This window comes from Larus michahellis, chromosome 12 (genome assembly GCF_964199755.1).
Source record: "Larus michahellis chromosome 12, bLarMic1.1, whole genome shotgun sequence".
NCBI classification, from domain to species: domain Eukaryota; kingdom Metazoa; phylum Chordata; class Aves; order Charadriiformes; family Laridae; genus Larus; species Larus michahellis.
This window is the reverse complement of record NC_133907.1, coordinates 5,410,024-5,428,387: the sequence shown is the minus strand read 5'-3', so window position 1 is coordinate 5,428,387 and position 18,364 is coordinate 5,410,024. Positions and strand designations below refer to the sequence as shown.

At 65.2% G+C, this 18,364-nt stretch overlaps 2 protein-coding genes across 2 annotated transcripts; both read right to left on the bottom strand.

The window, feature by feature from the left end:
* Positions 1 to 1,375: 1,375 nt before the first annotated feature.
* Positions 1,376 to 5,633, bottom strand: CCM2L (CCM2 like scaffold protein). The gene is made up of 10 exons (XM_074604915.1): positions 5,532 to 5,633; positions 5,075 to 5,242; positions 4,665 to 4,748; positions 4,394 to 4,577; positions 3,197 to 3,651; positions 2,967 to 3,102; positions 2,775 to 2,838; positions 2,460 to 2,607; positions 2,177 to 2,315; positions 1,376 to 1,928 (listed from the first exon to the last, which is right to left on the bottom strand). The coding sequence occupies exons 1-10, from the start codon at positions 5,559 to 5,561 to the stop codon at positions 1,648 to 1,650; spliced, it is 1,689 nt and encodes a 562-aa protein (XP_074461016.1). The 5' UTR covers positions 5,562 to 5,633; the 3' UTR covers positions 1,376 to 1,647.
* A 986-nt stretch (positions 5,634 to 6,619) lies between these two features.
* XKR7 (XK related 7) lies at positions 6,620 to 17,470 on the bottom strand. Its single transcript, XM_074605424.1, has 3 exons — positions 17,040 to 17,470; positions 10,591 to 10,790; positions 6,620 to 10,490 (listed from the first exon to the last, which is right to left on the bottom strand). The coding sequence occupies exons 1-3, from the start codon at positions 17,468 to 17,470 to the stop codon at positions 9,538 to 9,540; spliced, it is 1,584 nt and encodes a 527-aa protein (XP_074461525.1). The 3' UTR covers positions 6,620 to 9,537.
* Between the last annotated feature and the right edge of the window lie 894 nt (positions 17,471 to 18,364).

Sequence of the window (18,364 nt, the reverse complement as noted above, 5' to 3'; positions counted from 1 at the left end):
CCCCCGGTCTGAAGGCAGTGGAAGCATCTTTCCCGGGCGCCAGTGCTGCCCGCAGGGACATCCTGGCCCGGCTGCTGTCAGGGTTGATTTTACATCCTCCCGATGGGTGCCAGAGCCCTTCTCTCCACCCGCGGCCCCCCGGGCTGTTTCCCTGCCCGGCGTGGGGTCATGGGTGGCAGCGGGGGGCATGCGGTGAGCGTGGGGTGGCCACGGTGTGAGCCTGGTTCGCCATCCCCAGGGAGAAGAAAAGAGGAAACCCCTTAGCATGGCCCCATGACGGGGTGCCGGGCATGAGGGGGTGCAGGACACAGCGGGGTGCAGGGCATGGCGGGGTGCAGGGCATGGTGCCCGCACTGTGCAGCCCAGCTTGGAGGGGCCAGGGGGGCCATGCGCTTTGCTGTGTCTCTCTTGGCCCTGGTGTTTCCCTGATAAAAGTCTTCCCAGGTCCCCTCCCCAGACCCCCAGGGCTCCGGCCTTTGCTCTGGTTCGCTCAGAGCACCCCTGGATCTGGGATGGGGACAGCAGCAGCAAAGGGACCTGCGTCTCTGCTGCGACAGTGACCATCACGGACAGGCATGGCCGGGCTGAGTCCCTGCCCTTGCTCAGGAGTGGCGGAGAAAGCAGCCAGGGTGGCGAGCACCTCGCCTGCATGAGGATTTGCATATGGAAATTTTCTAAGAGAAAAAATAAGTTGCCGCCGGTAACCCCGACATTTGCCTGCCCACGCACCGACCTCAGGGTGTAGTGCCATCCCGCAGCCCCTGAGGGATGGTGGCCGGGGAACATTGGCTGGGGACATCAGCCATGGGACAGTGGCTGCAGACCATTACCTAGGGGCCATGGGCCATGGGACGTTGGCTGGGAGCCATCAGTGGGGGGACAGCTGACCAGCAGGGACCACAGCCCTGTCCCTCGGCGGCAGGACGGCTGCAGGAACCCGGATCCTGGGGCAGGAACTTCCTTTTGTGAAACGCCGGAGGCCCCGCAGCTGGCCGGGTGATGCAGGGACGTCACTCACAGAAATTGAGGACGGCTGCTCAGGGCATTACCTGCATCTGAGCATCCCCCAGCCCCCAGGTTAGCTGTAGCCACCAGCCCCCCAACCCAGCACACCCTCAATGGCCCCCCATGTTGTTCTGAGCTCCTCGGGATCCTGCACTGCTAAAAGCATCCCCTGGGCACAGTCTGGCATGGCTGGGAGCTCCTCAGCTCTGGGAGTGACCTGCATATGGCACTGGGATGGACAGGGTGCCCAGACCAGCAGTGGCACAGTGCCTGCCAGGGCTGCAATCATCCCCCCACCCCAGCTTGCCCCCCGCCACAGCAGTCCCCCTACCCTGGCATGGCCTTTCCCCAGGGAAGAACCTGCTGCACGCCCAGTGCTGGCATTTAATTGCAATCTGCAGAAATTACAGCACATGGCATTGCCGGCCGGGGGCTCCCCCACTGCCAGGGCTGCCCTGCGATGCCATCAGCCCTTCTGAGAGCTGCCAGGGTGGTGCGAAACCCATGTCGCCTCCCATGGTGACAAACAGGGGGACAACATCCCCTGTCCCAGGCACTGTGGCAGAGCTGGGCACTTGGCACGTCTGGGCTTGGAGGTGCAGCACTGTGTCAGCGAGCAGGGAGCTGGGTTTTGGCACCCCCTCACAGGTAGTTGTCCTCTTCCTCCTCCTCCTCCTCTTCCTCATCCCGTGCCAGCGCCTCGATGTCGTGGGTGATGTCCGTGATCATGCGGTTGAAGGACTCGGACTCCGAGCGCAAGGACCAGCTGTCGTAGCTGCGCACGGCCGAGGCCGATGTGTTGCTCATGCTGCGCTTGATGCGGCCGAAGCTGTCGGTGAGGATCCCGCCCTCCCGGATGCCAATGCTCTCCAGGAAGGTCTCAAAGTACCCGATGTCTTGGTCGGGGATGAAGGGCCTCATTCCTGCCATGGCCACCGTCAGCCTCAGGGTGACCCTGCCCAGGTGGGCAGCGCTGGGGTGTGATGCCACCCAGCCCCACTGTCTGCTTGCAGGGGGGCTCATCCCATCCCATCCCATCCCATCCCATCCCATCCCATCCCATCCCATCCCATCCCCTGCAAGCAGTGAGGTCCCAACACCCCCAGGAGCACACCCAGCAGCAGCACCCTGCCCCCAAGGGATGCATGGACATCACTAGGGTGACACTCACCCAGGAGGAGGAATTTCCTGCGATCCCCGTAGAGGCGCAGGAGCTCCCCGCAGTACTCCTGCACCGGCGTGCCCAGGCGGTACTCACGGAGCAGGAGGGCGAACTGCTGGATCTCCTGCGGTGACAGCTTGTTGCGCAGCTGCGAGGACACGGGGACAAGTTGGTACTGGGGACACCGGCAGTGCACAGCCCCAGCCCCCCCAACTCCGCACCCGACCGGCTACTCCCTGGTGCCGGGGGCTCAGACCCTTGCAGGGTCCCTCCCCTTTCCCTGTCCCCGCACCGTGACCATGTAGTCCTGCAGCTGCTCCAGCCCTGCGCTGCTCTGGTCGCTGCCGCTGCAGGCAGTGGCCAAGCTGTGGTGGGACTGGTGGAATGAGGGTGACGAGGCGCCACTGTAATACGCTTCGAAGGTGTCATGGGAGCCGTTGCTGCAAGAGAACGGGAGTCAGTGGGTGCTGCCACCCCTTGTGTGCCCACACTGCACAGCACCCACCATCGGGCAGGGCTGGGGCATCTCTGCAGCTGGGACAGGCACCCAGCTGGGGCTGGGGCACCCACCCCAGTGCAGGGGCACCTTGAGGGGAGCCAGACTCACAAGGAGCTGCAGCAGCTGAAGTCGGCGTCGTAGCCGTACGTCCCGTCCGTACGGCAGCTGTCGCCTGGGGAGGGAGAGATGAGGTCTAAGAGTGGGGCCAACCCTCTACCATGGCACCTGGCCAACACACCCCTGTCTGTCAGGCCTGTGCCACCCTGCTCGGCATCCCCATGCCCGTCCCCAGCCACTCACTCCTGCTGGAGAGCCAGGGCCGTGTGGGTGTGGAGGTGTAGTGGTACCCGGCGCGATCCACACACTCGATGCTCTGGTCCCCATAGATGATCTGGAAGACCTGGCAGATGAGCGCGCAGGACTCTTCGCCAGCGTCCTGCAGTGGGAGGGAAGGAGCACGGGTGGGCTGGTGGCCATGTGCTGGTGGGTGGCCATGTGCTGGCAAATGGCTCTGTGCTGGGGCCACTCACCCTGTTGGGCACGGCGAGGATGATGAGGTTGGAGTAGGCGTCGGGGCAGGGGTCCTGAGGGTCCAGGGGGTTGCTGCCGGCGTGCCGCCGCTCCCAGCTGCCGAAGCCGGCACCACGCTCCCAGCTGCCGCCGACGGTACCGGCCTGCCGCCGCTCCCAGCTGCCGCCGCAGGGCTGCCGCCGCTCCCAGCTGCCCGAGGGCCGCCCGCGCTGCCGCCGCTCCCAGCTGCCGCCCCGCCGCCGCTCCAGGCTGCCGCCCTGCCGGCCCTCCTGCCCACCCCGCGCTGCCCGCCAGTCCAGGCTGCAGATGGTGTGCCGCCGCTCCATCGGGCCCCCCAGCCGCCCACCCTCCGGCCACGAACCTCCCGGCCGCTTCTCAGCCGGGAACGACTCCGGCAAACCGATGGGGGCCACCTCGGGGTGCGCTCCAGCGGGGACCGGGTCCACCCCCAGGCCTGGGGCAGCGAAGGAGAGACTGGGCATCAGGGTTGGGGGCGGCGCTGCCTACCCTGCCTGGCCCCCAGGCACTGGCTGCCCCATCCCACCGGCTGGGAGGGATGCAGAGGGATGGGGGGAGGACGGGATGGGGAGCCCCAATGGGTTGGGAACAGTGGGGCTGCAGTGGGGCTGGGGCAGGGGGATTAGGGGCAGGAGACTGGAGGATTAGGGGCAGCAGGGCAGGGGATTAGGGGACCGCTCTGTGTGCAGGCTGGAGTTCAACCCAGCGCAGCCCCCTCCCCGGGGACCCTGCCTGCGGCTGGCAGCTGAGCCCAGGTTTGCTGATCAAAGCGCAGGAGTCCCTGTGCCCCCCTGGGGCTCCATGTGCAGGGAGGGGGGATGACACAGGGACAGGGGTCACTTCCAGCCTCCTCTCCTCCTGACGTTAAAGGCAACGGGGCTGGGAGCACAGCTGGGACCTGCCTGCCGGGGCAGTGGTGACCCAGAGGACGGGGAGCCCTACAGAGCAGAGATGGTGGGGAGCCTGAAGCAGTGCCCTGCTCCAGCCCCAGGAAAGCAGACCCCCACCAAGCCCCTTGCCGAGCCAGTGAGGGCTTTTGAGCTCAGCCCATGCTGCTGCCCTCACAGGACCCAGCACCTCCCCAGCACCGCCCCCCCTGGGCTCCAAACCCTGTGCCCTGGGGACACTGGGCGCTCGGGACCAGCTGTGGCACAGCTGGCCCAGCCAGACACCCGCACCGGTTTTGAGGATGAGGAGATGCAGGGCGTCATCGCGCAGGTAGGACGCCGCAGCGATCTCGTGGGTGGGGATGCGCAGGATCAGCTCCTCGTTGTCGCGCCAGGTGAGCAGGAGGCAGCGTGCGGAGAGGCTGAGGATGCTGTCCTGCTCCGGCGTCGTCTGCAGCGGCAGCTCCTTCAGCTGCTGCGGGGGCAGAACAAACACCAGGGGCGTGGGGGCACCCAGCTGTGTAGGGGGGTCACACGGGGGCGGTGTCGGGACCCCTCTTACCCTGGCTGTGTCCAGCAGCTGCAGCACCTCATCCCGGCTGGAAGGGTTCAGGGAGGCTGTCACCCATGTCAGGTGGCCTAAAAACTATGGGGGGGACAAAACCCAGGGCAGCTGGTGGGGGGGTTGGGGCCAGGGGGCTTGGGGTTATGCATCCTCCCCACCCCATGGCCCAGAGCCTCCCCCAGAGCACCCACATCCACACAGAGTGCAGGGAGACCCTGCAATGGGGGCGTCCTTCCTGCACCCCCAGCCCACCTTCCCCTTCCCTGGGTGTTACCCAGGCAGGGAGGGGACCAGGACCCTCCTGGCCACCGTGGGTGGTGGCCCTCTGTGTGGTGTGGTGGCCTCGTCACCCCCACTGCGCAAAGGCAGGGACCCTGAGCATCCCTGGGGACCTCCCACCCCCTTACCTTCACCTCCTTCTCCACGTAGTCATGCAGCAAGATCTGGGGGTCGATCAGGTAATCGGGGGGGTAGAGGGGCACTGAGTGCAGCGGCCGCCGGTAGACGCTGCTGCGGAGCGCCGGCCTCCGAGCCGCTTTGGGGAAAACCAGCCGCTTGATGGGCGACACAAAGCCCTGGGAGGGAGAGCGGGCACGGGGACGCATCAGCGCTGGGCGTCCAACCCCGGCACCCATGCAGGGGGTCCGCGGGCACCCAGCGCCCGAGGAGGGGCTGGTCACCTCTCTTCTCACTGACCCCAAATTTGCAGCATTTGGGCGGTTTGGGGGGCAGCAGGTGGGGACCCCACCTCTCACCACCACACCAGGGGAGGGTTGCGGGGACACTCGTCCAGTGTCCCCATGTGTCTTGCCCGCTCCCACCCTCCCGCCAGCCCCCCAGGACACCAGCCCCAGGCCCACGCACCTTCTTCCCCTTCTTGGCCTCGCAGTCCATGGCAGGGCCGCGGTGCTGCCTCCCAGCACGGCCGCCCCCACCGCCCCGCTCGGCGCCGCTGCCTTTTCCTGTGTCGGAAACTCCACCAGGATGGCTGGGATGTGAGTTCCTGCCCCTCCTGGGGGGGTGCTGGGACTGGGCTGGGCTGGGACTAGGACAGGACTGAGACTTGGACTGGGGCTGGGGCTGGGGCTGGGGCTGGGACTGGGACTGGAACTGGGACTGGGATTGTGATTGGGACTGGGGCTGGGGCTGGCGCTAGGAGTGGGTCTGGGCTGGTACTTGTGCAAAAGCAGGGGCTGAAGTTGGCTGGGACGGAACTGGAGCAGGGGCTTGGACTGGGACTGGGGCTGGGCTGGAACTGGTGCTGGGACTGGACTGAGATTTGAGCAGACGCAGGGGCCAAAATAGGCTGGGATGGGACCGGAGCAGGGGCTGGGGCTGGGGCTGGGGCTGGGGCTGGGACTGGGGGTGCCCGCAGGACCCTGCTGCAGAGCAGCCCCTGCCCCTCACTGCCGCAGGGCTCCCCCCTGGGTCTGGGGCCTGTTCCGCTGCCCCACAGCCCCACATCAGCCCCATCACCATGGGGCAGTGCTGGAGGCTCCTGGCCCTCTCTGGCCCATCCTGCCAGGCCCACACGGAGCCCCGGCACAGGGAACGGCACTGGCAGGAGCCCGCGTAGCTGCACCCAGCACCCCATCCCCACGGCCGGCCATGGAGCCTGAGCCCCCCGTGGGTCTGGGGGTCAGCCACGGATCGGGGCCTCCGGCAGGGAGGAGATTGTCCCTGCAGCGCTGGCGACAGGGACAGGGCTGTGTCCAGCGGCTTCCTCCCCGGCACACTGCATCCTGCCTGCACCCCTTCCCTGCCGGCCACCAGCATCGGCCAGGGCCACTGACACCAGATGGGCAGCACCGCCGCAGCCCTCCTGCTCTGTCCCCCAGCGTCCCCAAGCACCCCGGTACGGAGGGGCAGCATCCTGCCCTGGTGCGGATCCCAGGGCATGAGCCGGAGGTGCTGGCAAGGACAGGTTCCCGCAGGCGGGGCTTATTGAAATGAATTTAATATCTCATGTTGCAGCAAAATTAAAAATATACAAAAAGTTTGTGGTATACAAAAAAGTCTTGGTACGGACCACGGCCTACCGCTCGCCCCCCCGCCCGCGCCGAGGGTCCCAGAGAAGAAGGTGGCACACAGAGTATTTACAGTACGTGACAGTGGCCGCCAGGTCCCGGCACTGGGGAGGGGCCAGAGACGTGGCAGAGACCCCCAGCAGCCCCCGCTGGGAACGAATGGCCCCAGTCCAAACCTCTCCCCGCTCCCTGAAGCCGGGATGGCCCTACTGCCACCCCTGGGATGACACCCCCCAAAGGACCAGGACCCCCGTCCCCAGTGGGAGCTCAAGCACCCCTGGAGCTTCCCCCATCCCACAGCGCCTGGCTTGGCCCCGGCTTGGTCCCCGTTGCCATGGTCCCATTGCTGCCGCTGGCACCGGGGTGCTGGGTAGGTGGCACCACAGGCCTGGTGGGTGGCAGGAGGGTGGGCTGAACCCCGGGGCTGGGTCCCATGGCTGCCCTGTGCCCCCCGCATGGCTCAGTGCCACCTGCCGCTGCTGAGATCCCTGCCCACAGCAGCTCAGGGCTGAGGGTACCGTGGCTTGAGTGCATAGAAAAGTGTCCCTCTGTCCTGCCAGTGCAACCCCCGTGTCCCCACGCAAACCCTAGGGGTGAAGGGTATGGAGGGGGGGTACAGATTGCCCTGACTGGCAGCTCCTCTCTGCCCTTGGGGGGACGGGGAGAGGGGATGGGGCTGGGGGGAGCCAGGTGAGCTGCCCCACACCGGTCCCTAGTCCCCATGCAACCCAGCCCTGGTGGCTCCCCGGCTCCAGAAGTGGGACCTGGCAAGGAGATGCCGCCACCTGGGCACCCATGCGGGGGCTGCGGGTGAGCCCCGGCCTCAGCCTGGCTCCCCCGGCCACTGCCCCTGACCTTCCCTGAGGAAATGAGACCCTTCCACAGAACCACCCTGCGCCCAGAGCTGTCCCCGGCAGGGTCGGCACCCACCACCGGGGTCTGCCCATCACTGGCGGTGAAGGAGGGATACAGGTCGCAGGGGGCCCGGCCTGCTGCCCATCCCCCGGCATCCTTTGCACCCTCCTCCAAAAGGGTTTCCGAGGCTTCCAGTTAGCACCAGTTAGCACCAGCGACCCCAACGATGGCCCACCCCGGCCTGCTGTCACCCCGGCTTTCCAGCTACAGAGAAATGGGAAACAAAAACAATGTGATGCCACCAACAACTGCCACCCTGTGCCACAGGGATGGGCACCTGCACCATCCTTCGGGGATCCCACGCCCCGTCCCAGTGGGTGGCAGCCAGAGCCGTTCCCAGGGGCAGCTCCCCCACAGCAGCCCTCCCCGTGGCCGGCGCAGTTCCTCGTGGGGTTCCTCGTGGGGTGGCATGGTGGGGCCGGTGCGGGGATGCCCACACTCCCCTGCCCAGGGCTTGGCACCGTGGCACAGGGTCAGCCGGGACCGGCGTGGGGGGCACGGGGCGTGCGGGGAAGGCACAGGGACCGTGGGTGCGGGGGGCGAGGGGCCGAGGTGGTGCACAGCCGCAGGGTCCGGCAGCTCCCCTGCCCTGCGAACCCCTGCCACCCCCTGCACACACACACACATGCACACGCACACGCGTGGACACGCCTGGCCCCGGGGGGGCACAGGGTACATTCAGCACAGCCCTTCGGGCGGGCACATGCCAACGGATCCGGGCAGGACCAGGGGACACATTCAACCCCGGAGCCCAGGGCAGCCCCGCTCCCCTGGGCAGGCAGGGGGACAGGCAGGGGGGCAGGCAGGGGGGAAGGCAGGGGAGAGCAGGATCCCGGCTCACATTTATACTGGGAAGCTGGAGGGTGCTGATGCCAATGCGGGGATGGATGGAAATGCTCCCAGGTGTGAAGCGGTGCTAAACCCGGGAGGGGAGAATGGCTGTGGGGTGAATCCCGCTTCGGGGAGCCCTGGGAATGCTCGCAGCCCTGCACACACCCCCCAGCAGTGCCAGGCAGGCCCTGCCTCCCCCGGCCTCAGCGGAGGTAGAAAATGTCACACAAAATGTCACTATTCAGGTGAAAACAAACCCGATGAGATGAAGCGGTTCCCATGGGGACTGGGGGGTACGATGAGGGGGAGCCATCCCCTGCCACCCCAGCTGGAGCCGGGGGCCCAGCTCAATGCCGGGGGGATCGAGGTTGGTGCCCACTTGTGAGGGGCTCCCCCAGCCAGGGTTTGCGCCCCACAGGACAGCAGGGACCTGTGGAATGGGGGCACGGCTCAAACTCAAGCCAGGGGGACCAAGGATGGAGATGAGGGGACTCCCCCATGGATGGCATCACAAGGCAGGGGGAGACAGGAGACACAGGGGGGCTGGCCAGACCCTGGCAGTCCCCTGCCCCAGCTCCCTGGGGGTGACAGGAGCCTCACACACACCCCAGTGCAGCCACGTTCCAGCCCCACGGCCCCGCTGCGGCACAGACATGGGGCAGCCCCTGCACCTGTGTCCCCACGTGCTGCCCACCTGGGCCATGTCATGCCCCACCATGCCCCAGGCCCCTCGCAGCCCCTACAGCCCCCAGCCCGGGGGTGCCCCCGGTCCTCATCCTGCACCGCCGACCCGGTCGAGCACTGTGGGGCCACAGCACCCACTGCTTTGGGCTGAGGCACCGGTGAGGTATTTTGGCAAGGAGGAACCCCGGGGGGAGCTGGGGTGGCCACTGCAGGGTAGGACAGGGGTCTCGGCTGCAGGAGGGTGGCATGGGGGGGCATAGCACCAAGAGACCTCCCTGGCCCCCACCCGCAGGGCGCTCAGCGTGGCAGCACGGCAGCACCGGCAAACCCAACAGAAAGGCAAATGGCTGTGAAGACGCGGGGCAGCCAGGATGGCACCGGGAGGGCCCTGCCACGGCCCCACGTCCCCTGCCCTACACGGTGGTCTCGTACTCCAGCACCTCCTGGGGAGCACCAGGGGTGCGGTACTGCAGGCGCGGGGTGGTGGGCGATGCGTACTCCAGCGCCAGGATGGTCTTTCGCAGGCGCCGGTCAATGAAGTGGGCGTCCCAGGCTGGGTACTTCTTCCTGGGCAGGTCAATGCGGATGACGGGCCCCTCTGTCCGCGGGGCGCGGGCGGCCGGCGCCGGTGGGGCACAGGGTCTCACCTGGAAGACAGGCACGCAGCTGTCCCGCTCCCCCGGCGCCCCTTCCCGCTCCCCCCCTGTAGTCCGCGGCAGCGAGCGAGGAGGGCTGGTGACGGCGTCCGTGGGGGACCCCGGCACCGGGGCCGGCCGCTGCCGGAAAATGCAGCCCCCAGAGTGGGGGCCGAACATGGGGCCATTGGGATGCAAGAGGCAGTAGTAGATGAACATGAAGAAGATGCCGAGGGCAAAGCTGGAGCTGACCACGCAGACGAGGATTAAGGCGTCGAAGTCGGAGGTGGTCTTGCGGTCATAGTAGAGGAACCAGAGGACGGTGAGGGCAGCATTCTCCGACAGCGTGATGACGTAGTAGATGCACATGCGGTAGCGGCTCCGTCCCTCCTTGACGTTGAACCAACAGAAGATGTAGATGATGCCCACTACCATGTTGTAGATGATCTCCTCCCACTTAGACATGCAGAAGTCCGTCTCGCCCTGGATGATCCAGAAGGTCATGATGCACCAGTGGGTGACGATGAAGATGCCAAAGTACAGCTGGAACACGGAGGCGAAGAGGGCGAAGGCGATAGCACGGGCGGCGATGGTGAAGAGATGCCACAGGATCTGCACCACAGCGCCCTTGTAGGACATGGGCATCTTGTCCTCCCGCGAGTCTCGCAGCACTTTCTGGTAGGAGGCGATCATCCATGCCAGGGAAACCAGCGAGGCCGAGGCTGAGAGCCCTGTGGACACAAAGCAGGGAAGGGCAGTGAGAGCCTGCGGCAGCCCAAGATCCCCCCCTCCAGCCATCCCTGTCCCCTGCCGCGGGGCCGTGTCCCTTACCCTGCAGCGGCTCGATGCTGTTCTGCTGCACCATGATGCTGAGCTGCAGCACGAGCTGGGGCGCGCTCTTCAGGAAGGTCTCCAGCAGCCGCAGCATGCTGATGTCCGCGCTCTCGAACATCATCCGCCAGTAGAAGTGGCGGCGGCGGTGCTCGGCCTGCCACCGGCTCTGCAGCCCCAGGTACAGCGTGCGGAGGTACCTGCATGAGGAGGGGGTGGGAGGGTGAGAGGAGCCCCTGCTGCCTGGGCAGCTGAGCTCACCTCCCCCTGCCCATCCCAGGCATGCCCCGTGACCGCTGCCAACCTGCTCAAGCGAGCAATTCCTCCCTGAGTCGGAGCCACAGAAAGTCCCCCACACCGGGGCTGCGGGGCGATGGTGATGCTGAGCACATCCCTGTCCCACCCCGGGGGCCCCGAGGTGCCGGGAAGGGGCAGTTTGTGCAAAGCCAGCTCAGCACCCTGCTGCCCTGGGACTCACCTGGCCATCACCCCACTGCCCACACGGCCATCACGGTGCCCACTCAGCCGTCATGGTGCCCCCGGTGCTTCTCAAAGGGGATATCTTTGTTCCAGCTGGCACAGAGCCCACCCTGCCTCCCCCTGCCCCGGCCGGGATGGAGGCACCAGCTGGTCGTGCTGCGGTGCCTGCGGGAAGCTCCTGGGCTCTTGGCAGGGCTGCGGGTGCACGCACACACTGACCCTGGCCATCTGGTTGTCGGACGGGGGTCAGCGGAGGTGTGCGTGGCACCGACGCATGCACCGGCTGAGTCACCGCCACCGGGGACCCCTCCCCACGGCACGGGGCCAGATCCAGGCACCGCAGGAGGGGACACGGAGCCGGACAGGCAGGGCATTCCCAGGCAGCCGGTGTCTCTGCTGCCTCGGGGGAAAGAGGGAGCCGGATGAGGAGGAAAACAGAAAGATGAAGCGGGAGGATGTCAGGCCATACAGCTTCCTCCCAGCCGAGTCAAACCGTCACGCAGAGCGACGGCCTCTCCATCAGCTCCGGGAAGTGCTGCCAGCCGACTCCATTAGCCCGGAGCACAGGAGAAACCCTGATCCCAGCACTTTTGGCTCATCCGTCAGCGGAAGGAGGCAGAAGCCGGCCCTGCTCCTGCTGCAGGGATGACCGGGTGCTCCTGCCCCTGGGCTGCACAGCCCTGAGACCACAGTGGGAGCCATCAGCTGGGACCACCGAGGCCTCCGTGACACCCCGCTGCCATCTGCTCCCACCCCGGGCAGCCTCGCTGGCTCACTCAGCGTGCAGGAGGGCAGGGTTGTCATGCTGGTCCCACAGGGCTCCCGTGGTCCTCCCCGGCAAAGCCGCTGATGCGTCATCAGCCCCATCACCACCTGCCCATCCCCTCCCACCTGCCCTGCTGGAAGCCCCGAAAAGCCCTCCTGAGAGCTGGCTACGGGGCAAGAAGTTGCTGTCAGCAAATAACATGATTTTAGTAGTTCCGCCGCAGTTTCAGCGGGTGCCGGTGGCTGCAGGGGCCATCCCACAGCCAGTCCAGCTCCAGGCCCCTGCCGGCTTCTTTGTGCCTGTGTCAAAATGACGCTTTAACCCCCTACTTCGGGGGGAGCAGCTAATTTTAGCCTTTTCTGCAGCCCATCCCTTGTTCCTGCCTCCCTTTCCTTAACGGCCCTTGCATGGAGCAGCACGAAGTGAACCAGGGGGAACACAACTGGGGCTCACCCATGGGAAAACACCGGGGGCAATGACGCCGGTGCTCCCAGCCCTGCAAAGGGGCTCCCGGCACAAGTTCGCACCCTGGTGCCACCTGCTTGTGGCCAGCCAGACCAGTGCTGCCACCACCTCACATGCCAGGCCACCGCTGGCATCGCAGCACCATGGTGCTCCGGCCCCTCTCCATGCCAGGCGCTGCTCCTGGACATGCAGAAGGGCCTGGGGATGGACCCCCCCTCACTGGCAGGGTGTGAACCGGGACACCCCCCTAGGGACAGAGGGCACAGCGTGGGGGGAAGGCAACGGGAGAAGCAATGCAGAGCCGGGGATGCCACAGGGCATCACTGATGGTCCCAGGGCACCCATGCGCGAGTGAGACGTGGATGCTGATGACCTCATCCTCTCCCTGTAATCAGTCTCGCTAATTGGGCTCGTCAGCACCGGCATCCTGCCATCTGCAGCGCACAGCAGCTGCCCGTGCACAGACCCCAGAGCCGCGCCGTCCCCGGCTCCTCAGCCGCTCAACAAGTGACCCGCGGCCTCCCCCAGCTTTCAGTGGGGGCACAATTATCCTCCCATCTTCCTGTCAGTTCCATAGATCTCATTAAAATGAGATTTCATCTCCCATCAACTTGCCAGAATGAAATGTTGGTTCTTATTTGTTATGCATTTGATCATCCCGTGGTGTTTCAGCCCAGAGAAACATCCCCACGCTGACAGCGCACGGTGAGCGCTTACCAACCCAGCGCCACAGCAGCTGCATGGGAAATACAGAATCAATCACTTGAAAAAAAGATCGTTTAATTTTCAAAAAACTGATGATGAGGCAGAAACCGACCGCGAGAGCTCTCAGGGCTAATTGCTCCCTCCTTTGTATTACAAAGAGTAATCCAACGAAACCCCTGCAGTGGGAAGGCGGTGGGCTCGGGTGGGTGCTGGGTTTGCTGGAGCCCCGCCATGGCCAGGTTTGCCAGAGCCCCAGCATGGCTGGGTTTGCTGTCAGTGTCACCGTTTGCCCCCAACTCCCAGCTACTGACTCCAGTTTTCAAGTGCTGGAAAAGAAGAATTGCAAGGAGAAATGCCTGGCCTGTTTTATAACCAAATCCACTAATCATCATCCTCAGACGGAAAAGGACGAGGGACCCCCCAGTCTAAGAGTGAGCGATACGGAGTGTGATTTTCCTAGAAGGTAATTTGGGATATCATCCCTTAATCCTTTATTTAAAGAAGGAGAAAATTGCTTCCCTGTTGCAGCCATTTTAATCCCTTACACATCCCGCCAAGTCAGGTCATCAGGGAGAGCTGCACGTGCGCCTGGCTGGCACATCACGGCGCTGATGAAAGCCCCTGTGTCCCACTGTCCCCACACCCCAACGTGCCCTGGGTCCCCAGGGTGGATGAGAGCAGCTAAGGCCACTCATGCTCAGGGAAAGGCTCAATCCGGCCCTAAAAACCCTCTTGTCCTGCACACCGGGGCCAGGCGGGGACCCCCAGCAAGTGACTGACCCCAGCACTGGGTCCTGCAGCAGGACAAGCTGACAGCCCAAAGCTGGGTGCTCCCAGGGCTGAGGCAGCTCCTGAGCAGACAGAGCAAAGGAGCTGAGGGGGGAACATGTAGGTCCCAGATCTGACACCCCCCCTGAGCCCACCCCGGGAGCTACTGAGCTTGTCCATGCCCCACTGGACTGACAACAGGACTGAGGGGTGGCACCAGGTCCCCACGCCAGCAGAGGATGGGGGGACACAGGCTCATGGGGGCATTTCAGGGAGGACCTGCAGGTGGAGAGGACACCCTGGGTCTGGCCCTGGTGACCCCCAGGCAGCCAAACTAGGTGTGACCCTGGGTTAAAGAGACACAAGGGCATAAAGGGCACAGGCAGGGCTGTCCCCAGCGCAATGCAACCTGCAGAGACACACCAGCCAACTGCCAGCGCACGGAGGTGTCAGGGGAAACCTGGGGAACACTGCTGGGTGGGAGGCACACATGGCGTGCACAGCATCCCTTCCCTTCGGCGTTTCTTGGGTGAAAGAGCTGGTGACTTTTTGCGAGCAGAGTGGATAACATTTCCTGAGTGGCAAAACCATCCAAGAAGCAGCCCCCCAGTGTGCTGCTGCTGCTTACACGAGCACATGGTCATGCAACTGTCACCGTCACCGGAGAGCATCCGTGGCGGAGTATTTGTATGTGCATCATGAACGCACTGATGATAACTAGCTTCAGCAGCTTCTTGCAGCAGCTTTAATTTGGGATAATCTCAGAGTTAGTGCTTGGAGCTGCCTTTGCAGCTGGGAAGCAGCTGTATTTTTGTGATTTGGGGGTCTTTGACACACAGCTGGGGCTCGTGGCTGTGCAGTGATGGATTTGGTAGGGGTGAGACCTGCCGAGGTGATCGCAAGGCAGGGAGGAGGCAGGTAAATCAGGGAAGGGGGGATATTTGGTGAGGGGCATGGTGCCCTGGCCAGGGAAAAGCCTTCCCTTCACATGCAGCATTTATTCAACACTTCTTTAACTGCCACATCCACCTGCACCGGATCCAACTGCCCTAATGGGCTTAGCAAACTGCATTTAACTGGTCACCCGAGCTAATCCCAAATCCCGAGATTAGAAAGAGACTCAGCTGCAGCTTGAGACCAACATGTCCTGGAGGGTCAGTGCTAAGAGTTACTGCTTTAATTGGCTTAAGAGCCTCCGTGGTGCAGCAGATCAGGAGAGCATGGCTGACACCACCGGGAGCAAAGCCCCCAACCACAGCTCGGCCCCAGCTCAGGCCAGAATCAAGCAATTGCACACAGGATGCCAGGGCCAAGACCGGCTACAGGCAGGCTCAGCCACTGGTGGGCCAGAGAGCTTCAGTCCTCTCCCTCACCAGCTCCTCCAGCACATTAAGGCAGAGTCTGCACCCGTCCTACAGCCAGTGTACACCAAGAGCTGCCATGGAGATAGAATGGGATTGAGGAGGGTCAGGCAGTGGCTGTGTTGGGAAGAAAAGGAGTAGGAGCCTCTATAGCATAGTGCGCGCTGCACTGTGAAACAAAGTTAGACATCCCAGGAGCATCCCAGGAAGAGCAGCAGACGAACAAACGCATGCAGACAACAGGGAGTGGAGGAGCTCTGTACTACAGTAGCTCAGGAGGGGAAACAGCACAGAAACCTGAGCCGGGAGTGCTGTCTGCTCAGAGCATTGTTCCGGGAATTTGCCATTGTCTCCACTCCCCTCCCAGCACCGGCCTCCCTGAGAAGCAGCTCAGTGCCAGAGCCACAGCTCTTCCCCAGCGCCCGAGGATGGAGCTCAGCGGAACTGGGAGGGAGTGGTGCCGGCTCCACAGCACAGGGCAGGAAGGTGCCAATAAATCATCAGCTCAGGCTTTGGAGGGTCTGCAGAGAAGCAGGAAAAGGGCCTCGAGCCTGCCCAAGTCTGCCAAGCTGCCACTCACCCTGCCTGCACAGCCTGCCCTCCCCCAGGCCCAGGAAGGGGCAGGCAGCAGACATGCAGCCCTGGTGGGGAAGCCTGGCCAGGCTGGAGGACAAATGGCACCTCTTCACCCACGACCCCACAGACCACGGTGAGCTCTGAGCAGGAGCATAGGGAGGTGCCTGGGAGAAGGATCCGAGCCTGAGGTGTTCGGTGCCCGGCAGAAGCACTCCACACACCCCAGCGCCTGGCTGCCATGGACAGGCAGGCCCCCCAGTAGGCCCAGCACTGCCCAGCCACAGGAACGGTGGGCCTGTGCCATACAGCTGGGATGTGGGCTCCTCAAGCCAGCTCCTGCCGGCACCCACAGCTCCTGCCCACACCCACCCGCACCCACAGCTAGGCTCTGCTGGGGGCTCTCCCCCACCATGCATCCTGCTGTGGCTGCGGAGGAATTGATCCCCATGCTCCCCTAGCCACCTGGGCCCCTGCTGCACTTCGCCACCCCCACCCACTTCCCCCGCATGCCCTGCCATCCCCACCTGTGTCCTCTGTGCTGTACCCTGTTATCCCTGCCCGTGTCCTGCTGCACCCTGCCACTCCCTCCAGCCCCAGACCGGCTCCATGACCCTCATGCCTCCAGACCTGCCCCAGCTGCAGCTGGGGGATGAGGCCCCACAACAGCCCCATCCCCGTCCCCTGGCCATACAGTACCCCCATACCCTTATGCCTCCAGACCTGCCCCAGCTGCAGCAGGTGAACAAGGCCCCGCAGCAGCCCCCTCAGCCCCATCCTGGCTCCTTGTCCTCCCCATCCCCACCCTGTCTCTGTGACCCTCGTGCCACTCCCCAGTGCCTCCAGACCTGCCCCAGCTGCAGCAGGGGGATGAGGCCCTGCAGCAGCCCCATGCTGACCGCTCCATACTCCCAGTCCCCCTGTCCCCCCTGTACCTTCAGACCTGCCCCAGCTGCAGCAGGTAGATGAGGCCCTGCAGCAGCCCCATGCTGACCGCTCCATACTCCCAGTCCCCCTGTCCCCCCTGTACCTTCAGACCTGCCCCAGCTGCAGCAGGTAGATGAGGCCCTGCAGCAGCTCCATCCCGACCCCCCGGTATCCCCAGTTCCCCCATACCCTCGTACCTCCAGACCTGCCCCAGCTGCAGCAGGTGGATGAAGCCCTGCAGCAGCCCCATCCCAACCATCCCATACCCCAAGTCCCCCCATAAACCCAGTCCCACCGTCTCTCCCATACCTCCAGACCTGCCCCAGCTGCAGCAGGTAGATGAGGCCCTTCAGCAGCCCCATCCCGATCCCCCCATACCGCCAGTCCCCCCCATACCCTCGTACCTCCAGACCTGCCCCAGCTGCAGCAGGTGGATGAGGCCCTGCAGCAGCCAGACGCAGAGGCGGCAGCAGCCGCGGGGGCCGCGGGCGCTGTCCTTGGTGCTGCCGGCGCTGTCCTTGGTGCTGGCGGCGAAGTCGTAGACGAACCACCTGAAGCTGAGCAGCTGCACCACCAGCGAGGGCAGCAGCACGAAGAGCAGCGTCAGCCCAAACCACCACCGCTGCCCCCGCACGTAGTAGTGGGCCGCCAGCCACAGGTCCGAGGCACCGTCCGCGAAGCAGACCAGGAGGGCGCAGAGCACCCAACAGCCGTCCCGCAGCCGGTACCGCCGCGTCGGGGGGACCGCGCCGCCCCCCCGCCTCCCGCCGCCACCCTCCGGGCTCTCCAGCCGCACGGCCGGGCCGCCGCCGCCGCCGTCCGACTTCGCGGCCATGTTGTCGGGGGAGAGGAGGAGAAAGGAGGGAGCGGGAGAGACTTCCGGAGGGAGGACGGCGCCGCCGAGCCCGCCCCGGCAGCGCCCGCCCCCGCCGGCCTCGCCCCGCGCCCGCCGGCCGGCCCGGCCCGGCCCGGCCCCGCCGAACCCCCTCCCCCGGCCGGCCCCGGGAGCCTCCGCCCCGCCCCGCCGCTCCCCCCTCCGAAAAGGGCGGCCGCCTCCCAGGCGCCGCCGCGGGGTCCCGGGGGAGCTCACGGTACCGGTGGGCGCCTCCCCGCGCTCCCGCCGGGAAGGGCAACCGGCCTCTCCACCGGTCAGTCCCGACCCCCCGGACTCCCCGCCGGCAAGGGCCGCCTGGGCCCCACCGAGCCCCCGCCCTGTGCCAGCGGGTGCCTTCCTGCACCCCGGCCCCATCCCGGTGGAGTCCCCCGGGATCCAGATCCAACACTGTCCAACACCCCCACCCAGCTCGTCCCAGGAACTGGAGTTCCCTGGGCAGCTGCTGTGTATCCTTGGGCTCCCCCGGCCCCCAGTCTCAGCCCAGGCAAGACCCTGCTCATGGGTCCAGCCCTGAAGTGGGACAGGGTGGTGTGAGCCCCCCACGGGCCTGGGCGGATGGAAACGCTGTGGATGCCTCTCCTCCACCAGGGCAGGGACACAGGCCACCAACTCCTGCCCAAGACAGCCTGAGGGTATCCTAGCAGGGACCTGCTGGGCTGGACTTGAGCCCTGTTTTGAAGGGAGAGTCACAGCCTTGGGGAAGTCCCCGAGGAGCCCCATAACCAGCTGAAGTGCCAGGGTCTCCGAGAGGACATGGGGCACTGGGGTTTGGGTGCACATGTGCCTAGATGCTGCCCTGCTCCTTGGCTCTGCCCCACTATCTCTCTGCCATTT

What these genes read in the sequence shown, in the direction of transcription:
- CCM2L (XM_074604915.1), bottom strand. Translation starts at nt 5,561, where the DNA reads ATGGACTGCGAGGCCAAGAAGGGGAAGAAG. An exon ending in AGGCCAAGAAGGGGAAGAAG is followed by an intron (nt 5,243 to 5,531) that starts GTGCGTGGGCCT and finishes TCTCCCTCCCAG; the next exon opens with GGCTTTGTGTCGCCCATCAA. An exon ending in TGCAGGACTACATGGTCACG is followed by an intron (nt 2,316 to 2,459) that starts GTGCGGGGACAG and finishes GTGTCCTCGCAG; the next exon opens with CTGCGCAACAAGCTGTCACC.
- XKR7 (XM_074605424.1), bottom strand. Translation starts at nt 17,470, where the DNA reads ATGGCCGCGAAGTCGGACGGCGGCGGCGGCGGCCCGGCCGTGCGGCTG. An exon ending in CAGCTGGGGCAGGTCTGGAG is followed by an intron (nt 10,791 to 17,039) that starts GTACGAGGGTAT and finishes CTCCTCATGCAG; the next exon opens with GTACCTCCGCACGCTGTACC. An exon ending in CAGCATCGAGCCGCTGCAGG is followed by an intron (nt 10,491 to 10,590) that starts GTAAGGGACACG and finishes TTGTGTCCACAG; the next exon opens with GGCTCTCAGCCTCGGCCTCG.